At 54.1% G+C, this 20275-nt stretch overlaps 5 protein-coding genes across 5 annotated transcripts; 3 read left to right on the forward strand and 2 right to left on the reverse strand.

The window, feature by feature from the left end:
* Positions 1-230: 230 nt before the first annotated feature.
* Positions 231-1904, forward strand: J4E88_002396 (uncharacterized protein; the record flags this gene model as incomplete). Its single annotated transcript, XM_049396061.1, has 2 exons — positions 231-1598; positions 1650-1904. The coding sequence occupies 2 exons, from the start codon at positions 231-233 to the stop codon at positions 1902-1904; spliced, it is 1623 nt and encodes a 540-aa protein (XP_049258465.1).
* Positions 1905-2108: 204 nt separating this feature from the next.
* Positions 2109-3185, reverse strand: J4E88_002397 (uncharacterized protein; the record flags this gene model as incomplete). Its single annotated transcript, XM_049396062.1, has 1 exon — positions 2109-3185. One exon carries the CDS (start codon positions 3183-3185, stop codon positions 2109-2111), a length of 1077 nt encoding a protein of 358 aa, XP_049258466.1.
* A 6563-nt stretch (positions 3186-9748) lies between these two features.
* On the reverse strand, positions 9749-11010 carry J4E88_002398 (uncharacterized protein; the record flags this gene model as incomplete). Its single annotated transcript, XM_049396063.1, has 2 exons — positions 9749-10161; positions 10212-11010. The coding sequence occupies 2 exons, from the start codon at positions 11008-11010 to the stop codon at positions 9749-9751; spliced, it is 1212 nt and encodes a 403-aa protein (XP_049258467.1).
* Positions 11011-12741: 1731 nt separating this feature from the next.
* On the forward strand, positions 12742-14443 carry J4E88_002399 (uncharacterized protein; the record flags this gene model as incomplete). Its single annotated transcript, XM_049396064.1, has 3 exons — positions 12742-13309; positions 13364-13824; positions 13880-14443. 3 exons carry the CDS (start codon positions 12742-12744, stop codon positions 14441-14443), a joined length of 1593 nt encoding a protein of 530 aa, XP_049258468.1.
* A 2000-nt stretch (positions 14444-16443) lies between these two features.
* J4E88_002400 (uncharacterized protein) lies at positions 16444-19594 on the forward strand (the record flags this gene model as incomplete). Its single annotated transcript, XM_049396065.1, has 3 exons — positions 16444-16624; positions 16673-18748; positions 18801-19594. The coding sequence occupies 3 exons, from the start codon at positions 16444-16446 to the stop codon at positions 19592-19594; spliced, it is 3051 nt and encodes a 1016-aa protein (XP_049258469.1).
* Between the last annotated feature and the right edge of the window lie 681 nt (positions 19595-20275).

The raw sequence follows: 20275 nt of genomic DNA on the forward strand, positions 1-20275 counted from the left end.
AGGCTCGGCGCAAATTACACCGAATGTCGCGACTCATGAACGCCTGTTGTTGACGTTCATACCATGCTATCCTGGTTTTAGCCGTCCCCGCAATCCGGGCGCCGGGAATGGGTTGCTGTAATTTGCGGAGAAGGGGCTAATATGGCATTAGACTGGTATCTCCAATTCTGTATATGTACTTGCAACCGCAGTTTATGGATCGTGAGTTTCGCTAAAAGACATTGATTGCGATGTTACTGTCCGTCGCTTCTGTGATCCTCGCCTTCGTGGCGAGCGGTACACCCGTTTCTGCATCACCAACGCAATATCCCCATCAAAATGCATCTAACCCCATCGTCCATCTCGACTATGGAACCTTCCGCGGCGCATCATCCTCCCAATACAACCTAACATACTACCGCAAAATCCCCTTCGCAGCATCAACAGCAGGTGAAAACCGATTCCGCGCACCCCAACCACCGCTCTACATCACCAATGGCACATACGACACCGACCAAGCCTTCGACATGTGCCCTCAGCGCACAGTAAACGGTTCAGAAGACTGCCTCTACCTCGGCCTCTACTCACGCCCCTGGACAAGAAAGCAAGACCTGCGACCCGTCCTCCTAACCTTCTACGGCGGCGGCTTCATCCGCGGCAGCGCGAGCTTCAGCATCCCGCCTTCAGGCTACCCCGTGCTCAACGTCTCCAGCAGCAACGACTACATAGTGGTATACTCCAACTACCGCACCAACGTCTTCGGCTTCCTGCCAGGGTCGAAAATAGCTGAACATCCGGATGTCGATCTCAACCCCGGGTTACTGGACCAGCAGGCTGCGTTGAAGTGGATACAAAAGTACATCCATCATTTCGGCGGCGATAAACGCAACGTCACGATCTGGGGGCAGTCGGCGGGCGGCGGCAGTGTAGTTGCGCAGACGATTGCGACGGGGAATCGAGGAAAAGGATTATTCACGAAAGCCCTTGCGAGTAGTCCGTTTTGGCCTAAGACGTACCGGTACGATAGCGCGTGGGCGGAGGACCTGTACAGTCAGACGCTGAGCGATGTTGGCTGTGCGGGTGTGGAAGATGAGATTAGGTGTTTGAAAGAGGTGGATGTGCAGAGATTGAGGGATAGTGCGTTGAGGTTGAGCACGAGTCAGCAGTATACTACTGCTTCTTTTACGTACGGGCCGGTGATTGATGATGGGTTTCTGGAGGAGGAGTTGAGTAGTGTGGTGGAGAAGGGGAGGCTTAACGCGGAGATGGTGTTGGCGAGTTATAATTTGCATGAGGGGGAGAACTTTATTCCGCCTGGGTTTGCGAAGGAGACGACGGGGAGTGATGGGTTCAATTCTTCGGTGGTGTCGTTTGATGGATGGTTGAGGGGTTTTCTGCCGGAGTTCACGGAGGAAGATCGGGAGGAGGTGAAGAGGTTATATCCGGTGGTGGGTACGGCGGAGGAGATTAGCTGGAACTCGACCTACATCCGCGCTGGCTTGTTGTACCGCGACCTCGTTCTGGCATGCCCATCGTATTGGCTTTCGAAAAAAGCGAAGAAGGGGTGGTTGGTTGAGTATACTATCTCGCCTGCTAAGCATGCGAGTGATGTGCAATACGTAAGTTCACACTGCCTCCATCGCATTGATGCAGGGTACTGACTTCTTCAGTGGAACACGATCGGTTCAATTCAGCAAACAGATGCTCTGACTTACCAAGGATATGCGGGCGCCATGGGTTCATTCATCCAGACCGGTGATCCGAATGCACACAAGGTGACGAATTCGAGCATACCCGGCGTACCGAATGTGGAAGAGGGAAAGCAATTCTTGGTCACTGCGAGTGGGCTACGACAAGGTGGCATCGCCCTGCTAGAGGAGAGGTGCAAGTACTGGGCTGGTGTATCTCAGAGGGTTCCCGTATGAGCAACATCATGTAGAAGTAGTGGAGTGGTATACGTCAGGCGTACACGAAAAGTCAAATTTCAAACTATCATACAGCCCCCAGGAGGTCCTCCATCCTCACCACAGCGACACCGCTCCCCCTCCCCAGCCCACGTATCCGCCCGGCATACCTATACCGTCTCCCTCGCCTTCGGTTTGACCTTTGAAGGTCCCCACGGACTAGGGCTAGTCATCATGTACGATGAACTTGTTCCTGTGGAACACGCCCATCATCATCGCGCGGTTCGCCTCTCCAGTCGCCCCAAAGGCGAAGAATTCGTGACAGTATGGCAGCTTCCAGAAATTGCCCATTGGCATCGCTACACCCTGGAGCCCTTGCGGGAACTCCTTCAGGTGCTGCTCCCGCTCCACAATGAAGATATATTGGTCGACGTCGTGGTCGAAGACAATGTGGATGTCTTGATCGAACTTGAAGAGGTTTTCAAGAACGATGAGCATAAGCTCAGAGGGCAAATCGGTCATCAATCGCGAAGCGATGTTCGAATTTGCGGGCCAGTCGGGGATGTCGTGGTATCCGATCTGGCCAAGATCGTACCATGGGGCGAAGATCTTGTTCTCCTGTCCGGGTCGCATGGTGAATTGTGTTTCACCACAGAAATCCATCCCGGTGACAGGGAAGTCCTGGTCGAAATTGTCTTGTACTTTCAAGACATATTCGTCGATCTTGTGTTGTACTTTGAAGACATATTCGTTGATCTTGACCTGTCTTTCATGGAATCGGGAGCCCCGCCGCCATATGCAGGCAGAAATGTCCCTCTCCGTGAAAACGACCGTCTCAGATCGCAGCATTATTGTTGCCAGATCCTGGGCGGCGGTGAGTCGGACTCCTCCACTCGACCACTCGGAGTGTAGTCGAGTACCTCTGGAGAGGATTTCGCGGAGGAAACGGGGAGCTGCGAAGGCCTTGTAGACGATTCCTCGGAGGTCTCTCCACTTCTCGACCTCCTGTCTCCCTGACGAGGTATGTGCCCAGAAGACGAAATGAGCTTCGGTCAAGGTCGCGGGGTCGTATACCCTGGGGGCGGGAACGTCGTAGTATGGATCCTCATACATCTCCTTGATGTACGCTTTAGCCATGCGGACGACCGCGTCCCTGCTGTCAAACTCGTCCCAGTTTTCGCTCTTCAGCATCTTGATGATGAACTCTCCATACTGCGAAGCGAAGTGATCGCGCGCGCCCTCTGACGGGAACCAGTACTCGCGGCTTGCCCAGGGCGGAAGGAGGGAGGATGCTTGTGACATTGTGTATGACTTGCGACTTGCTGATAGACGCTGACTGTGTGTGTGGTATGAAAAGATGAGAAGATGTGGTGGCAGGTCTGTACAGTCTGAATTTTTGGGGAGCGCGGGGATGTGAGTGTGCGGTCAAAGCTATCGTTGGGGAAAGGCGAGAAATTGCATACAAACAAAGGCCTTGTGCGCGCTGGGACCACCACGTCATACATATCCTCGGGCAGCAACAACAACATAACAACAGGACTAGGGGCCGGGGAGCTTGCCGCATACGTAGCAGCAGAGATGTATATCCAGTGTCTTCTCAAGCTCTCCAAGCACCTACGACGCGTACTGTGACTGTCGGCTCTTGGTGTGAAGACACATGACAGCTCCTCAGCTCCTGAGTCCAATAGGATTGAGCCTCTTGTACATGCATGAAGCACGTGAGACTGCTATACGCTCTGACACAAGACTGCCAATATCATATCGTAGAATCCAAGCTGTACCATATCAGCGAGAAATGGCCGCTCTACGATGCCAATGGGTTGGCCTTAGGTGCTTGGAGAATCGTCTAGACTTTGGCAGAAAATGAGTCGGCAGTGCACCGCTACTTGCACACCAGCGTCGCCACGTTGCCAAAAAGAGAAACTTGCAATACGTCCGGCGATCGTAAAGGTCGGTCGCTGGTATCGAACTCTTGAGCCTAAAAAAACTGCAAAAAAATGGTTTCTTCTCTTTGCTTTGAGCGTGTCATCCTTAGTGCAGGGGCCATGCTAAGCTTCTCTGTATCGTTACAAAATGCCAGATGCCCGAAGGCGAAGTAGCTGGAAAATAGTAGACTTATATATCCAGGGCATTGTTGTGGTGAAGGGCTTGGTGGGCTGGAGGTCGAAATCCCATGTGCGCGGACCGTGCGTGGCAATCTCCTTACGAGCAACATCATGGTGACCAGAGGATGCGATTCAGAAAAGATGCTGAGTCCTTGAGTTGGTTTGTCGTGCCGCTGCTGCTGATGGCAATCCATGAGGATGGAGGAAGAAAGATGGGATGAAGTTCGAAATGGCGCGCGAATCATGTCGGAAGCCATGCCTCAACGGGGAAGGGCGAAGTTTACGTCAGTGCATTTTCGACGTCGTTGCATGCCTTGGAGATGGCATTTCCATCATTATCGCATCAAAATCCATCTGTTTGAGGCTTGAGAACTCTCGTCGCGGTGTTGCAGCTCGCGGTGAAGATGCACACGCGCCTCCTGAAGACATTCAAGGCTGCCACGTCTTCCGGCGACACGGAGACTGCACGCAAGCAGTTCTTTCGCTCACAGCAGCAGCAGCATGCAAGCGAGCGAAGTGCCCACGTTTGGCCGCTGATGATTATAGATGCATCAAGCGTATGCTCATAGTACGGCCTTCTCGGGGGTGAGCAAGGGCGACTCTGCTCCCTCCTCGCTCGTCCGCCGCCGTCTTGCTCATCGCGCTCTCATGAGACACGCGTTGGCCCTCTGCTATGCATGCAGCCAGTGTGTCTCGCTGTCTTGCAGTGCTCGCTCATCCGCATCGATGTTCGCGGCGCCGCTAAATGACAGCTTCGTGGCTTCCCTCATCGCCGCCGCAACTTCTCCCCCACCAACGACATCCACACCACCGCTTTCACGGCAGCGACAGCATCGTCTACAAGCAGTCGGCAATCTACCGATACGCCTTCACGACATCGTCGATTTGATGCTCGAGGTAGCAACTTCCCGCCCCTCCTTAGGCCGCCGCAGCTTCGTTCGGATGCCCGCCGCAGACACAGGACTCTACACTCTCCACGCCAACGCCACGACGATCATACAAGGCAGAGGAGGCCTGGAAAAGGCGACTTGGACATTGAAGAGCTCTCCAGTCCATTTGCAGCACCAGCAGGAAGCCGCGGCATCGATGGCGGCGGCGGACAGAGCTCCGGAGGCACCTCCGCACTCATGACACGACCAGCGACACCAACAGAGCGATCCAGGTCGAGAGAGCTAGTTTGCGGCGACCGCCCATGATGGCAGCTTCCCTTTACTTGCGACCAGAATGCTCTCGTGAGTCTGACATGCAGCCGCGATACCGTCGTCATCTCTACCTCCCCGCTACCACGACGAGCAGAACAGCTTACACACCCCGCCTATCGATCGCAACACCAGCTTGCGACTGGATCTTCATCGCATCGACAACAGATGACGACGCTGATATCGATCTCGACGGTCGGGCAATTCGCAGCCCCTCAAGCGGAGCGTCTGCCTCCAGGGCGGACGGCCGACGACACGGCGAAAAGCCCACTTCCGATGTACACCCCTCACTTGGGATCACGGTTGACCTTTACCACGACACGGTGGCAAGGCGGGCAAACTCAGCGCTGGTCGGCTTTTACTTGCGACTTCAGCACGATGTATGTACCGCGTCTTCAGCCAGGCCTGCCGCATGCGCCGCGACAACTCCCACTCCCTTGCAAAGACGGCATCCACTACTACCACAAGGGGTCGGGATACACCTGAAGCTCGCAGTGCCTTAGTGGGAAGCTGGCGGTACGATCTATGATCTGCGCCCGCCGTCAAGACTGCGTGGATCGAGCATCGACACTCACCCAATACGACAGGTCCCCTTGTTCTACTCGGTACCGCAGCGGAGGTTGAATGCTGTGACCGCCGGCCAAGAGAGCGCGCGAACGGCATTGCCGCGACTAACGACGACAAGATACCTCCGGACGGCCACGGTAGACCCAGGGTTTTGATGTTGATGAGCCAAGGTCCGAGTAGGAGGCTAGCAGCAAGAACACTAGGAGGATGTCTCAAACCCCGGGCATTGCAAGAACAAGCATTCACCTGCTTGACTGCTGAGGCTAGCAACAACGTCTGGCGTTGTGTCGGGCTTCTGGTCGATCTGATCGGACTGGCCATGTACAACAGCAGCATGGCACGTCCGCCAAGGTTGCAAACTTCTCTCAGCGCCGGTATCCAGGAATGTCGGATCGCCCCGTCTACTGATCAGCTGAGAGGATTGTTCGCCTTCTTGGTCTCGATGATAGGGCTTTTAACCTTCCGACGATGACAGTTGGTGTCTGGATCTCGTCGTCGACGAGATGGCCAATAAAGCATGTGTGCCTTCCCGGTCATGAACGTCCACAGCCATGCATAACAACGGTCTTCCCACTCTCAAGAGCCAGCGAGGGTACTTGCGAGGTCTAGTGCGTCCATGCAAGGAGATCGTCCCCAAGGCATACAGGAGTTGACAATCTTCGTCATGGATGATAGATGAGTGTGAAGTAATGTCCTTCTATCTGTCGCCAGAGATACCATGTCAAGCAAGAGATGGATGAAGACGGGCCATCAACGTCAAGGGGACGTTGGGCCGACAGCGAAATGTTCCAGGACAGGCCGACCGACAGCGGCCTTCATTCTCAAGCCCAGTATGGAATTGCGCCCAGTTCTGCTGTAACGCATCCCCGGAGGATAGAGCAAACATCAGCGACAAACTTCAACGAAGTCTCCATCGTGTTGCCTTTTATCGAGGCTGGTTGTGTCGAGTTCACTCAGATTTGCCCAACCTTGTACGCCTGGGTGATGTTCAAAGGCAGGCAGCGCGACGCTGCCCAAGCTCGAAGTGGAGGTGTGTCGCCGCGGGCTGAGGGTATCTTGTACTCGGAATCATTCGGTCCGTCGCCAGTCATGCTTAGCATCCGCCGTCGCCGTCGCCGTCGCCATCGCTTGTGTATTCCGTCCAGGTCAGAGCAGATAGATGGCCGGTATCCTCGGGAGCTTGGCTTGGCCGTCTACCCTCGTCCCAGTCGTTCACGGGCGATGTCCTCGAGACCATCTCAGCGTTCTGTATTCCTCAACCGGTTTATGTCTCAATGTTAAGACTCAACATTGTGGTCATTGTAGCCATGTCGCTTCGTCAGAGCCGATCGGTCGAGGGTCTGTCGTGTAGTCTGGCTCCCTTCGATGAGCTGCGAAGGCGAAAGTCCATTGCATTGCAAGGTCTTTGATGATTCATTGTTCAAGGCGCTGCTTCGTTGTCCGTGCAGACATGCTGGTGGGGCGCTACTGGCGACTCGGGCTTCGGGTGTTTCTTGCTCGGAGAGGCGCTGCGATATGAGGAGAAGGACAATCGTCTGAGTCTCTAAGCACTGCCGCAGAAGCAGAGAAGATGGTTCCCGAGCTTGCTGTTCCTGCATCGCTTGATGCCCGCTCGTTGCTCTCAGGATGTTTCCAGGCGCAGCCCCCGAGGGGAGGTAAAGGCGGCCGCCTCATACCCACACGTTCCTCTCTGCGGATTGCCTGAAGGTCTCCGTCAATCCACTTCATTGCGTTATCCTGTCGTCGCCGCCGGTATAGACAGTTGTCGGGCGCTGCGGGGATGCCTTCGGGGATGCGATAAAGTCGTCGAGCAGAGACCTCCGCTTCGATGGCAAGGCTCCAGGGGTCATGCGGCTCGCGAGGAAGGAGGCCATGTTGCGCAAAGGCTGCTCGATGGTGTTGCTGTCTAGGCGCGCCCGTCGTGCGATAGTACTGCTGTCACAAGAGGTCCGCTGTTAAGGGAGCGCTTCCAGAAGCCTGGTCAGTCTCGAAGTCAGCGAGAGCAAGGCTGTTGAGACCTGCTCCAGCATCATAAGAGCTTTTCTGCGGTGGTCAGTAGCTCTGCCGTTGTCGGTTTGGTGGTGCTGGTGGCGGTGATCGTGGTGGTCTGGAGATGGTGTTGAGGCCGCGGAGGAGACCAAAGCCAGCGCCAGGCTCAACACCATGGCCATAGAGGCGGCAAAGGACAGGAACATGATCTCGCAGCGCCTCGCATTGTGAAAGCCTTGTTTCTCAATAGGAGCTCCGCAGCAGCGCCGCAGTGATTCTTCTTCGACATTGAGGAGTTGCAGCTGGCGGTCTGTTGTTGGTCGAGGCAAAGGGTTGTTATGGTCTGCGAGGATCATCATGAGATTCCAGGATCGCTTCACAACAAGCATTGAGGCGCTGCAAGCTTGCTGCAATGGTGCACGACCCTTTGGAAGCTCATTATTTCAGGTGGTCAACCCCTAAGTGCTGCCAATGGAGATCAGACATTGCATTAAGCCTTTGCAAGAGTCTTAGCATCAGTCGAGTCCATCTCAAATGCAGTATTAGACTCAGAGAGCTGAAGGCCTCCTGTTCCATGGGACCTGAAGTGCTCATGAGCCCTTGGATGCTCGTCGAGGCATGGGAGCAGAAAGGGCATGCTGTCAAGGGAGACATACGCCTACTGACACGCCCCATTGCCGTTGCCGTTGCCAGGGCCAAAGGCCAAACAAACTGGACCCTGTGTGCATACAATCCCCGCAACGCTGCCGCCTCGTCGTCGTCATCGCCGCACAACTCTCTCGCTAAGATCCCACAAAGTCTCACCAACTTCTACACCAGATATACCCAATCTGAGGTCCTATCAAGATATAAAGGCCTGGGATGTACTATATTCCATCATCCCACCTCCGCGGTGAAGACGCATAGCGTAATGGAAAAGGCACCTCACCTCTTTCCGTGGTTCACACCCAGGTTCGATCCTGACCGCCACCCATCAGGCGGTATATAAATATGGTGGGCTAAGGTACGTCCTGTTTTTCCTAAGGTCACTAACAACAGAGGTTCGGCAACAAAGAGGTTCGGCTACGGCTAAGAGGTGAAAGAAAGATTAGGATCATCGTCGGGCAGCTTCAATCCCTATAGCTGTCCGATTAACGATGATCCGAACTTTTTGTTTTTTGATTTTCCTTTTTGCTCTGCTATGTACATGATTTCCTGCTCCTGTCTTCTTTTTGCCTCTATCTCTCTTTTTGCCGCTAAGCGAGCATACGCTGTTTTGCTACGCAATAGTGCTCGCGATTCTTTTAGGTGAAGATGCTGTATGCTTACAACGTACGCATTACGTTTGTATTAGCATAGGTAAGAAGTCTAGAGAGCAACAAGTCGCCGGAGTGTTATCGCAGCCTTGGGCGAACATGTTTTTGCGATCAGTCGCTGCACCCGCGCTTTCTGTATTACCAAGCAGCTTTAGCTGCCTTGTTTAGCACGACGGAGAGGGAGCGAGCATCTGCCTTAGTCTTCGTGCGACGCAGCATGCTCTTGTGCCTGCGAGTACCTACTCTTTATGATTCTGGAGTACGAGACAGACGCAGTAGATCGCAGCACAACGCCCAAAAGCGCGCGTTGAAACGAAAAAGTCAAGCTACTAGCAGAGCAATGCAACGCCCATCAAGCCGCATTCGGATGGCGAGCTTTGGTTTAGTCTCATGAATTACTACGCTCCCGCGGACTCCAAGAAGCAATGCGAAGAAGACTTATGCCATGTCGCTGATGAAAGCCATCATCGTAGGCAATAAGCCCATCCTCTCCTTTGAGCCACGACTAGTTTGTCAGGAATACAGCTTCTGAATCAACTCGGATTGAGACGTGCGTCTTGGTTCTGCTTCCTTTCCCGACGCATGTCAAAGATGTGTCTAAACGAACTTCTTACGGATCGAAGTCACATGGTGCGAAAGATTCATCACAGTCAACACATCAAATCTTAGCTGGGTTTGCATCGAATAAGATGGGCGTCTTGGTTCCACAGCTACATATGTTTCCACCCGGTCTCGATAATGACTTGCATCTCGTTGACAAGGCAAAAGCCGCCGGGCTCCGACTTCTTTGTTTCCGCAGTCCACTTTCCCAACTTCATACGTACGACCTGCTCCTTGAACAGGCTGGTTGTAGTCCACCTCAATATGCGGCTCCGCCACAAAGATCGAAAGATCTGGAATGGAGACAGTATGACTTCCGGCGAGTGTACGGCGTCATGCGAGGTACCGTTGTAGCCGACTCTGACATTGGGGTTGAGGAACACGCCCTTGCTCGCGGAGAGAGGGTTGTCGGCGTGTATTAGGCAGCACTCAGACGCTTCGACATGTGCTGTTGCGAGGGAGTCGGGTATGCCGCGGAAGCGTAAGGGTGGGCTGGCGAGGAAGGGCTCGATGGGCATAGCCACTACGCATTGGTCAGTAAGTGCTAAGGAGGTAAGACAATGGCAGACTCACCTATTCCATTCCAGCATGAGGAGACGGGCACTGGCAACAGCTTCTCGGCTGCGTGCCTCGAGGCGTACGATCTGAAGTAAGGCCAAGTTTGCATCAAGGCTTCATGGCCGCTTGAGTCTCGGAGCGCAAAGGTATCGTAGAACTGCGGCGGCTTCTTAAAGTCGATGGAGCAGGCTGCCGCATAATGTCCGCCATTGGTGTCCAGCAATCGCAGTACGTCTTCTGGGGTGAACACCACGTCGTTGAGAAACAGTATGGTGTCGAAATGCTCGCCCTCCGCAGCCAGGCGCTCCAAGGGCTCAAAGACATGATTCCGTATGGTCGCCAAAAATGGCATTCGCCTCAAGTATGTCTCCCCGTCCGATGCTTTAATCCACCCATGATCCGTCGGCTGTTGCGCAATCTCATCCGCGTGCGATCTGTCGGAGAGTTGTATCGACCTCTTCACCTGCAAGGGTTCCAGCGCAGCATCGAGTTCTTTCAGTACGCCCTTGGTATAGTCATAGCTGCCGCTCTCGTATATCGATACGAACACGTTCTCGACGCCCAGCTCTTGTACCAATGCTACCAGCGCGTTGTTCCAATGCTCCCGGAGTAGTCGCGCATCATTCCAGTGCTGGGAGGCTATGTATATGCGCTTCGTATTACGAGGTGGAGGCGGGCCGGTCGTTGCAGATGTCTGGTACTTGGACAAGGAGAGACAGTGCAGCGAGTCCCAGACAAGAAAGAAAAGGACCAGTATCCGGAATGCTGAGTATAGCGGATGGCGGCGGAAGGAGTAGAATCTATGACAGCGCATTAGGAGACTAGGTTCTTGCGCAACTGCAGTGCCATTGAGAAGGGAAGGTTATAGCGCTCGCGACGAAGCAACAAGGACAAAGGGTGTGGTGAAGGCGCGCGAGTGAAAGAATGGAGCAGGTGCAACATACCACGAAAGTCGTTCGCGCCTCCAATTGAAGCTCCTGATCTAGACGTTTGGGCGAAGCAAACGTCCGGGCCCTTGGTACAAACCTAGTGTCCTGCTAGGAACGGCACTTGGGTCGTATTGTAGTAAAGCCGAGATGGCCGTTTCATCGAGGGGCACGATGGTGAACCGTGGATTTCACTCGGCACCTTTTTTTAGTCCAATCAATTTCCCTTCCGTTCCGTAGGAACCGTGTAGAAGTGATTGCGCGAGGGTGATGCGACGTACAAGTGCAGCTGGTGGGCCATCTTGTGGTAGTGTGCTGGGTGACTTTTGGGTGACAGCTGGAGCGACGGCGTCAGGGGCCAGACGCGACGGACGCGTTTACGTCAGTGTCCCCGCATCACGTGGTTGCCCCACCCAACATTAGCTCTCGAGGGCAGACAGGGCGACTTGGCCTCGGACCTTCCCTGACTTCGACAATGGATCTTTTCAAATCGACTACTTTCTTTTGCGACGTCGAGGCATGTATGCGTTTGCGATAAGGCATCATAGTGCTTACTGCTTACGCCATCAATGCAAGATTTGGCTCGACGAATAGCAGAAGCTGCGAGCAGCCACATCTGATAATGCAGCCTTCCTTTGTCAGCAGCTCCGACCCTGCTTTTTTGCGCACACAGTATCGACTTACAAACACCGGGGAGTCTGTGTTCGGACGAATATTATCGAACGTTTCTATCGGAGGACTATCGATACCCTTTATACTGACAATTTGGTAAGCCTGCTATCAGTAATCTCATCATGTTCGAGTATGCATTGCTTTCTCATGGCTACATTGATAGGATGACTCCGACCGGAGGCTTTGAGGCTGATCGGTAATTACTTCTTTCGGGTGGTACATGCTTACCTCGCTTCCTATCCCGCCAATCTGGTGTCTCGAGCATTCGCATCTCCGACCTCTCCGCACATTCGTCCGTCCAAGCGATAACATTATATGTACACACTCTACAGACGCCGCAGGTATTGGTCGATGAATCATCAGATCTGACGTCCGATCACGTTTTATGTCCGCTGACTCCGCTAACACCAGAGGCTTTTCATTGAACTAACGTCAGAGAAGTGTCCGATGAGTTGCAGCGCTGGAAATCTCTAGATCGGCCTAGTACTCACTGTAGCCTGCAATGGCGCATCAGTACGTGGTCGAGGGTGAGACTCATCCTCGTAGATTGTTGCCGTTTTAGGAGCTATCGGGGACATATGCGAAGAGCACGCTATCGCCATAGCACAACTCGCTGACACAACGTCCATATCCTGTCGTTTATTTTTCGCGCCAAGAGCTGTACCTTTCAGTTGCGCATGAGTCTGACAAACCCAGATGCTGGGCGTGTAAGACGTGGAGTTAAGATAGCAGCCACGATGGAGGATATAAGCCTGTAGCACAGACTCTCAGTGTTGTGCAACATCACCACGTTTCAATACTTATTTTACAAGCCCGCCTTCCTCGGAAACCTTCCTATCTTCCTCACATCTGGTAGTCCAGGGCCGCTACTGCTTCCTCTGCTTACCTCTTCGTTCTGTATAGCATCTCCTCGCAATCGACAACAACCTTACGATAGCATCGCCAAAATGTCATACCTTTTCAAGCACTCCTTCATCGGAACCTTAGCCCATTACATCAAGCATCGAAAATTTGACTATGCGCGTACAAAAGCAAAGCCAATATCTACTTCGTCGTCGACTGACGATCTCCCTTTCCCAAAGGAAGCCGTCCCTGGAGCTGGAGATGCTGTTGGCACAGAGCTTAAGCAGCACCAGACGACCCTCGTCGACTGGGATGGACCAAGCGACCCAAGCAACCCTCAGAACTGGCCTCAGTCCCACAAAATACTTGTGACTGTGCTACTATGCGTCTACACCTTTGCCGTATACGTCGGCTCTTCAATATACACATCCTCACAACAAGCGGTCATGGACAAGTTCGACGTCAGTCATGTCGCGGCCTCGCTTGGCATTGCGCTCTACGTTCTGGGCTATGGTATCGGGTGTCTGCTCTTCTCGCCGCTATCTGAAGTACCAGCCATTGGCAGGAACCCTCCGTATGCGGTATCTGGATTTTTCTTCATCATCCTGTGCATACCGACTGCGCTGGTGGACAACTTCGCTGGTCTGATGGTACTGCGCTTTCTCTTGGGATGTAAGTGACGTTCTTTAGATCAATCATACGACACATACTGACTTCGACGCGCAGTCATGGCCTCACCCTGTCTCGCCACGGCTGGCGCATCGCTCGGTGACATCTGGACGATGGCTGAATTCCCATTTGCGGTTGCGCTCTGGGCGGCGGTTGCGACACTCGGTCCCGCACTTGGACCCACACTATCTTCGTATGCCGTCAAGGACTTGGGCTGGCGCTTCTCAAGCTGGGAACTGCTCATCATCGCAGGTCCAGTATACCTCGCTATATTGTTGGTCCTACCGGAGAGCTCCGGACCCACCATCCTGTACTACAAAGCGAAGCGCATGCGAGAGGATACAGGAAACCAGGAGCTGATGTCGGCCTCCGAGCGAAAGCAAAAGAACATGAAGGTCAGCAGCTTGCTCTTCGACGCGCTAGTCAAGCCTTGGGAGATCAATGCCCTCGACCCCGCCATCTTGTTCACGACGGTGTACATGGGCTTGTGCTACGGCATCTACTACTCATTCTTCGAGGTAAGCACTCGCCTTGCTCAAACCACAAAGACGCCCACTGACGCATCTATCATAGTCTTTACCTCTCGTATATCCTGTATACTACGGCTTCAACGCCGAGTCGACCGGCCTCGTCTTCCTCTGTATCCTCCCAGCCTGCCTTGGCGCCTTCGCAGCACACGTGTTGTACCTCAAGTACCGCGTCTTCCCCCGCCTCATGAACGGGACGTTCGGCGAGCTCGAAAACCATCTATGGCCCGGAATGGTAGCTAGTCCCGTCATCGCCGTAGGGCTGTTCATGTTTGCATGGGCATCAAGACCCTCAGTCCACTGGATGGTGCCTACCATCGGTCTCAGTCTTACTTGTTTTGGGATCTACTTCATCGCGCAAAGCGTTCTGCTGTACATCCCTAACATCTATCCGACATACGCAGCCAGCATCTTTAGTGCCAATAGTCTTAGCAGAAGCGCGTTTGCGTTTGCGGCAATCCTGTTCGCCAGACCCATGTTCCAGGGTATTGGGATCGATGGTGGTGTGAGCTTGCTGGCGGGATGCATGGTGTTGTGTTCGTTTGGCATCTTTGCGCTATACAGATACGGCAAGACATTGCGAGAGCGGAGTCGCTTTGCTGTCGCATGATGAGGAGGAAGTAATGAATGGAGGCTTGTGAGCTGCGTTGCGTCAACGCCGATTGGAAATGAGACGACATGGACGGGCATGCTTTGGAGGGACATTAGGAAACTTGCGACTTTTATAATACCTGCTTAGACTGAATAGATAGACACGAATTCTGTACAACTTCACTCACCACTGTCGTTCTCCTAGGCGATGTGAGGTCTGCTTAAGCGTGCAAAGAAGAGTGCCGCGCGGTCGTATTGGATGGGGATCGGCGAACGCAAGCCCATGATTTGCACTGGGCACCACCCACCCCGCCGCGGGTCTGCACATCACCTCGCACCGACTGCGCAACCCGTTCACGTTGCAGACCCCGGACCCGTCATACCACGCACCACTGCGCATATGTCATGTCCTTCTGGCTTTCGTGCGCGAGCGTGAAGAGTCTTGTCGCGAGCTTTCAAAGAGGGCTCCAGCGCAATATACATGCGCGCCCTTCCCAACTCCTTCGCCCGGCAATCTGCGGCACGCGCGCGCTCCGAGGTTACATTCATTCCAAAATCCTGCGATATGCTCACGATGACGGAACACCGGCACTGCAGATGACTCAGAAGCACGAGGGGCTATCCTTACGGCCGATTCTGCGATGCAGCTTTCAATGGCTGCCGCCGTGGTCAAACCATTGGTCCCGCGTCAGCGCGTTTGCTAGCCCTTGGGCGTGTCATTTTCGCGATGCCAATGGGTAGCCACTGTCGCGAACCTCCCGCAGGAAAACTTAGTCTCAGGCTAGACCCACACACCTCTCCACCAAGAATACTGCGCCGTAAATCTTGGCTGACTGATCCGGCAGAAGAACGGTCAGGCGGATGATATGTATACGAAGGGCGCAGCCAGATGAACAAGGCGTAAGTGCTCGAGCAGACCATGTCTTTGTATTGATCGCTACTGTCACACAAGCCAAGACGGCTGAAGATAGACACCCTTATTTGAAGGATGCGGTTCTGACAGGGCTGAAAGGGTCTGTCTCGAAAAGGAATGGTTAACGCTCGGTGCCCCTGACTTAAGCATCGCTTGAACCGTAGCCGACGCCATCCCAACACCAACTCACCAATTTGTTCGGACCGGTACCCCCATTGGGATGAAACCACTGCAACCATGCAGCCATGAGAAGATTCCTGCAGGCAGCCACCGAGAGACCCGGTGTTTACACTGTCCACGGGTACCGACTGCAGATTCAGGAGGTCGCTTTGGCACCAGGATCTTCTTCTTCCAACTCACCCGGGATTGCCAAACCAGCGCAAGACGCAATACCAACCCGAGCAGAGGTTGTTGGCTTTATGTGTCTGTCCATACTATAGGCATGCAACAACGACGCCGCCGGGAAGCTGGACCGAAGGCCGTCCTGAGCCGTTCCATTATGCATCAGCAACTCTCCTTCCTTTTGCTGACGGTCGAAGGAGCACTCTCGACGGTTTAACCGAGATTGATGCTATCGATACTTAGACACGGCCCATTCACCGGTCTTGAAGCTAGGGTAAAGCATCACATGGAAGCGTTCCCAAAAGCCATGTTGATGGTTAGCGCTCGCCTAGACGCAGGTACTGCTGGACGCCCGACGACACTTCAGACCCGAAGCAGTTAGGATCCAGGCACCTCTACCAATGGCATGGAACTACGGAAGCCATCGTTCTGTTCCTGCAGGCACACGATGTCTGCCGTCTGAATCTGCACGATGGCCTCATGCCACCAAACGGCGCAGTCAGCGTCCGACCCTTCTCGCTCATGCAGGTACAGCCCTGTGGGCCAAGACTAGATATAGTGCAATCTCCCATGTCTTCTTTTCTCATCGTCAGTCGCACTGCTTTCCAGTTCGCCGTCAAGTCACTCTTTCGAGTCTACATCCTAATTGCAGCATTTTTGCTTGCGTCCTTTCGTTGAGCCCGCTCATCACGATCTTTACTGGCTCCCGGCCGTCCTATCATTCAAAATCGCATATCGTTGTTTATATCGTTAATACCATAATCATGTTTCCCTCGACCTTCACTCGCGCTGCTTTTGCAGCTGGACTCCTTGTCTCTGGCGCCGCTGCGACTTACAATGCTGCCGCTAAGACGAACATTGCTATGTACTGGGGTCAAGGATACGATCAGATCCCACTGATCGATGTTTGCACTGACCCGAACGTTGACATTGTCAACATCGGCTGTAAGTTACTCTATCTTTCATCTATCGACTAGGAAGCAATGCTAACAGTTCTGGAACAAAAAGTCATCACCAAGTTCCCTACAGTGGTCGGCGCATACCCCGGAAGCAACCATGCGAACGCATGTGGCAGTACTGTATATTACGATCCAGTCCTGAAAGAGGACAGCACTCTGTTCAATTCCTGCCCTGGCATAGAGGAGGCTATCAATGCTTGCCACAGGAGAGGCAAGAAGGTCATGCTCTCCCTTGGAGGCGGTTGGCCCACGGACTACTACCTCAAGGACAAAGACGTCGCAGAATGGACTGCTGAGTTCCTGCTCGGTGCCTACGGCAAAGTCACCCCTGAGTGGAAGGCTGCCGATATGCCGCGTCCGTTCGGCAACGCGTTCGTAGACGGCTTCGACTTCGATCTCGAAGCGCAATTCTACAACATGCCTGGAGGTGACGAGAAGTTTATCTACGCCAACTACGAACACTTCGGCAACTACGTCAAGACGCATTCGAACATGCTTCTCTCCGCTGCTCCCCAGTGTGTCGTCCCTGATGCTAGGATCTCCCCTATCATGAAGAAGTTGAAATTCGACATGATCTTCACCCAATTCTACAACACCTGGGAATGCTCTGCTGCCAAAGAGGTCGATGACAAGAAGAAGAAGCAGCCCAGCACTTTCACCTTCCAGAAGTGGATCGACGAGATCAAGGCCTCCGCGAACCCCGACGCCAAGTTCTACATTGGATTGCCTGCCGGTCCTGACGGCGTGGAGAGCCATAAGGACCACTACCTCGAGCCCCTTGACGCAGACTTCTTGCTTCGATTCTACAAGAACGACCCCAGCTTTGGTGGTGTTATGCTCTGGGAGGCGACTGTGTCTGTCAGGAACCCGACATATGGCCAGTCGTACGGTACATGGATGAAGAAGTCTCTTGAGGGCACCTTCATGAAGGATTTCCACCCCGTCGTGTCCTCCAGCACTCAGTCTTCGTCGACCGCTACCCCGACTTCGACCAAGCTATCATCCTCCAGTACTCCAGTCTCGTCTACGATGGTCTCGTCTTCCACTACCATCTCCAGCAGCGCTATGACTTCCAGCACCCCTGTCTCCAGCAGTATGGTCTCCTCCAGCACTCCTGCTCCCAGCAGCATGATCACCAGCAGCAGCGCCTCATCTTCGTCTGCCTACGTCACCTTGAGCTCGGTCTCCAGCAGCAGCTCTGTCCACGTTTCTTCCAGCTCGTCCGTCGCGGAATCGTCTTCTGTCGCCTCCAGCTCTTCTTCCGCCCAGGAGAGCAGCTCAGTCTACAGCGAGATGCCCACTGCTAGTGAGAGCGCCAGCTCCGTTGCTACCGTCAGCAGCACCATGATCGAGCCCTCGTCCATCGCTACCATCTCTGCATCTGCCTCCAGCAGCGAGTCGGTCTACGTTCCTCTCCCAACGGAGACTATCACTGCGAGTTCCATTGAGTCTGTCAGCAGCAGCATGGTCGAGTCTTCTTCCGTCCCTGAGATCACCGCCACTGTCAGCGCCAGCTCGGTGTACGAGACCTCCAGCACCATCGAATCTGCCAGCAGCAGCATGATTGAGTCGTCTTCCGTCCCTGAGATCACCGCCACTGTCAGCGCCAGCTCGGTATACGAGACTTCCAGCACCATCGAGACCGTCTCCAGCACCCTCATTGAGCCGTCATCTGTCGCCACGATCTCTGCTTCCGAGACCGCCAGCAGCTCCGTCTACGTTCCTTCCCCGAGCGAGACCTCTGCTTCCAGCGAAGTGTCCTCGTCGGCCTCAAGCTCCAGCGACATGTACCCTACTGGTTCAGTCTCTGCGTCCACCCCCGAGGCTGCGTCTTCTACCCCATACGTGCCTTCCATGGAGTACAGCATGTCATTCTCTGCCGTTTACCCATCCGAAGTCCACTCGTCTGTTGTCTACTCATCCGGTGTATACTCCACCGCATCGCCGATGTACCCCACCGACACTGTCTCTGCTACATACCCTGCTGAGAGCTCCAAGGGCTCTATTGCATCCAGCACTGGCCACGTGAGCATCCCATCCGTAACGGAGAAGCCTGAGTACCCCGAGTCTTCCAAGGTTCCCGCCGGCTCCACCACCTCAGTCGTCACAAGTAAGTTTGCAACAAATCCGATACCACAAAGATCATCACTAACATCTTCTAGCTACCTACGTCGATGTCTGCCCCACTGGCTTGACCACCGTCACCACCACCTACGTTGCGACCGTCTGCACTAAGTGCGCAAAGCCCACCGGCTCGACCGACGTACCTGAGGGCTGGACTACCAGCGTCTACACTGCCAGCACTGTCACCGTGACCATCACCAAGCCCATCGCTACCGCCACCCACGTGCCCGCATACCCATCCTCTGCTCCTTCCGTCGCATACCCTGCGGACTACCCGGCTAAGCCCGTGTCCTCAGGCAAGCCTGCATACTCTGCCGTCCCTGAGGCGTCTATGCCCGCGTACCCTGCGGTTCCTAAGCCCTCCAAGTCCGCCGAGTACCCGGCCGTTCCTGAGGCGTCTATGCCCGCATACCCTGTTGCGCCTGAGGCTTCCAAGGCTGCTGAGTACCCATCCGTCCCTGAAGCTTCCAAGGGCGCTGAGTACCCGTCTATGCCTGAGGCCTCCAAGGCCGCAGAATACCCTGCCATGCCCGAGTACCCCAAGAAGCCCGTCGAGCAGGAGGCCACCAGCACCATGTACATGACCCTCACCAAGGTCGCAATGTCCACCTACACTCCCGCTCCTTACCCAACTGCTGGAGGTGCTCCTTACGTCCCTGCCGGCCCTGCTATGAACGGTACCAGCATGTACGCGCCTATGCCTACTGGCACTGGTAAGCCTACCATGCCTTCCCAGTACATGCCACCTGCGGAGTTCGAGGGCGCTGCTAGCCGTGTTGGAGCTGGGCTCATGATGCTCGTTGGTGCTGTTGGTGCCGTTCTAATTCTCTAGGCAGGATGATTGGAGAGTGTTCTGTAGTAGTTTGGATGTTTACGTTTCTCATGTCAGTTCGTACGTTTTTTTAGATACCACTAGGTGTAGTTGTATGCCATGCGAGTACGCGCGATTATTCTTCCTGTTCATACTTCGTCAAGATTCAATTATGCCCGCCAACCTTCACAACGATGCAAGCCTAGAAGATGCTAGAAGTCCACACGCTTCGTGAAGACAAGTGACAGCATGCGCGTCAATCAGAAGGTCTTTCGTCGTGATGAATAGATAGCGCAATACCAGAAGCAATTTCGTGACTGTTGATAATGTCGAGGGCTGGCCCCGGCCTTTTAAAGATGTATGGGGGAAGACAGGCGTTGGGGATCGGCTGCGGGAGGCCGCGGGGGTGAAGCTTGGAGCTCCAAAACGTGGGTGGAGTCACCCTTCGTCATTCCCTTGCGGCCATGGAATACACGCGAACGCGCAACTTACACCAACGCCACAACCTCATTGTCGCGATGCCCGTACAGAAGCGATTTCACTTGCGTATTGTGCCACCTGATTGACTTTACCTGCACAGCCTCACATCGCACTTACTAAGCTGTTTTTGGAAGCATCGCCTCTGGTACCTCTTGCCTCTCGCGACTTCCTCGAGCTGCGCTTTCAATATCCATCCAGCCCCTAGCAAACTACACAACGTGT

This window comes from Alternaria novae-zelandiae, assembly GCF_023758075.1.
Source record: "Alternaria novae-zelandiae strain BMP 2774 chromosome Unknown scaffold_3, whole genome shotgun sequence".
NCBI lineage: Eukaryota > Fungi > Ascomycota > Dothideomycetes > Pleosporales > Pleosporaceae > Alternaria > Alternaria novae-zelandiae.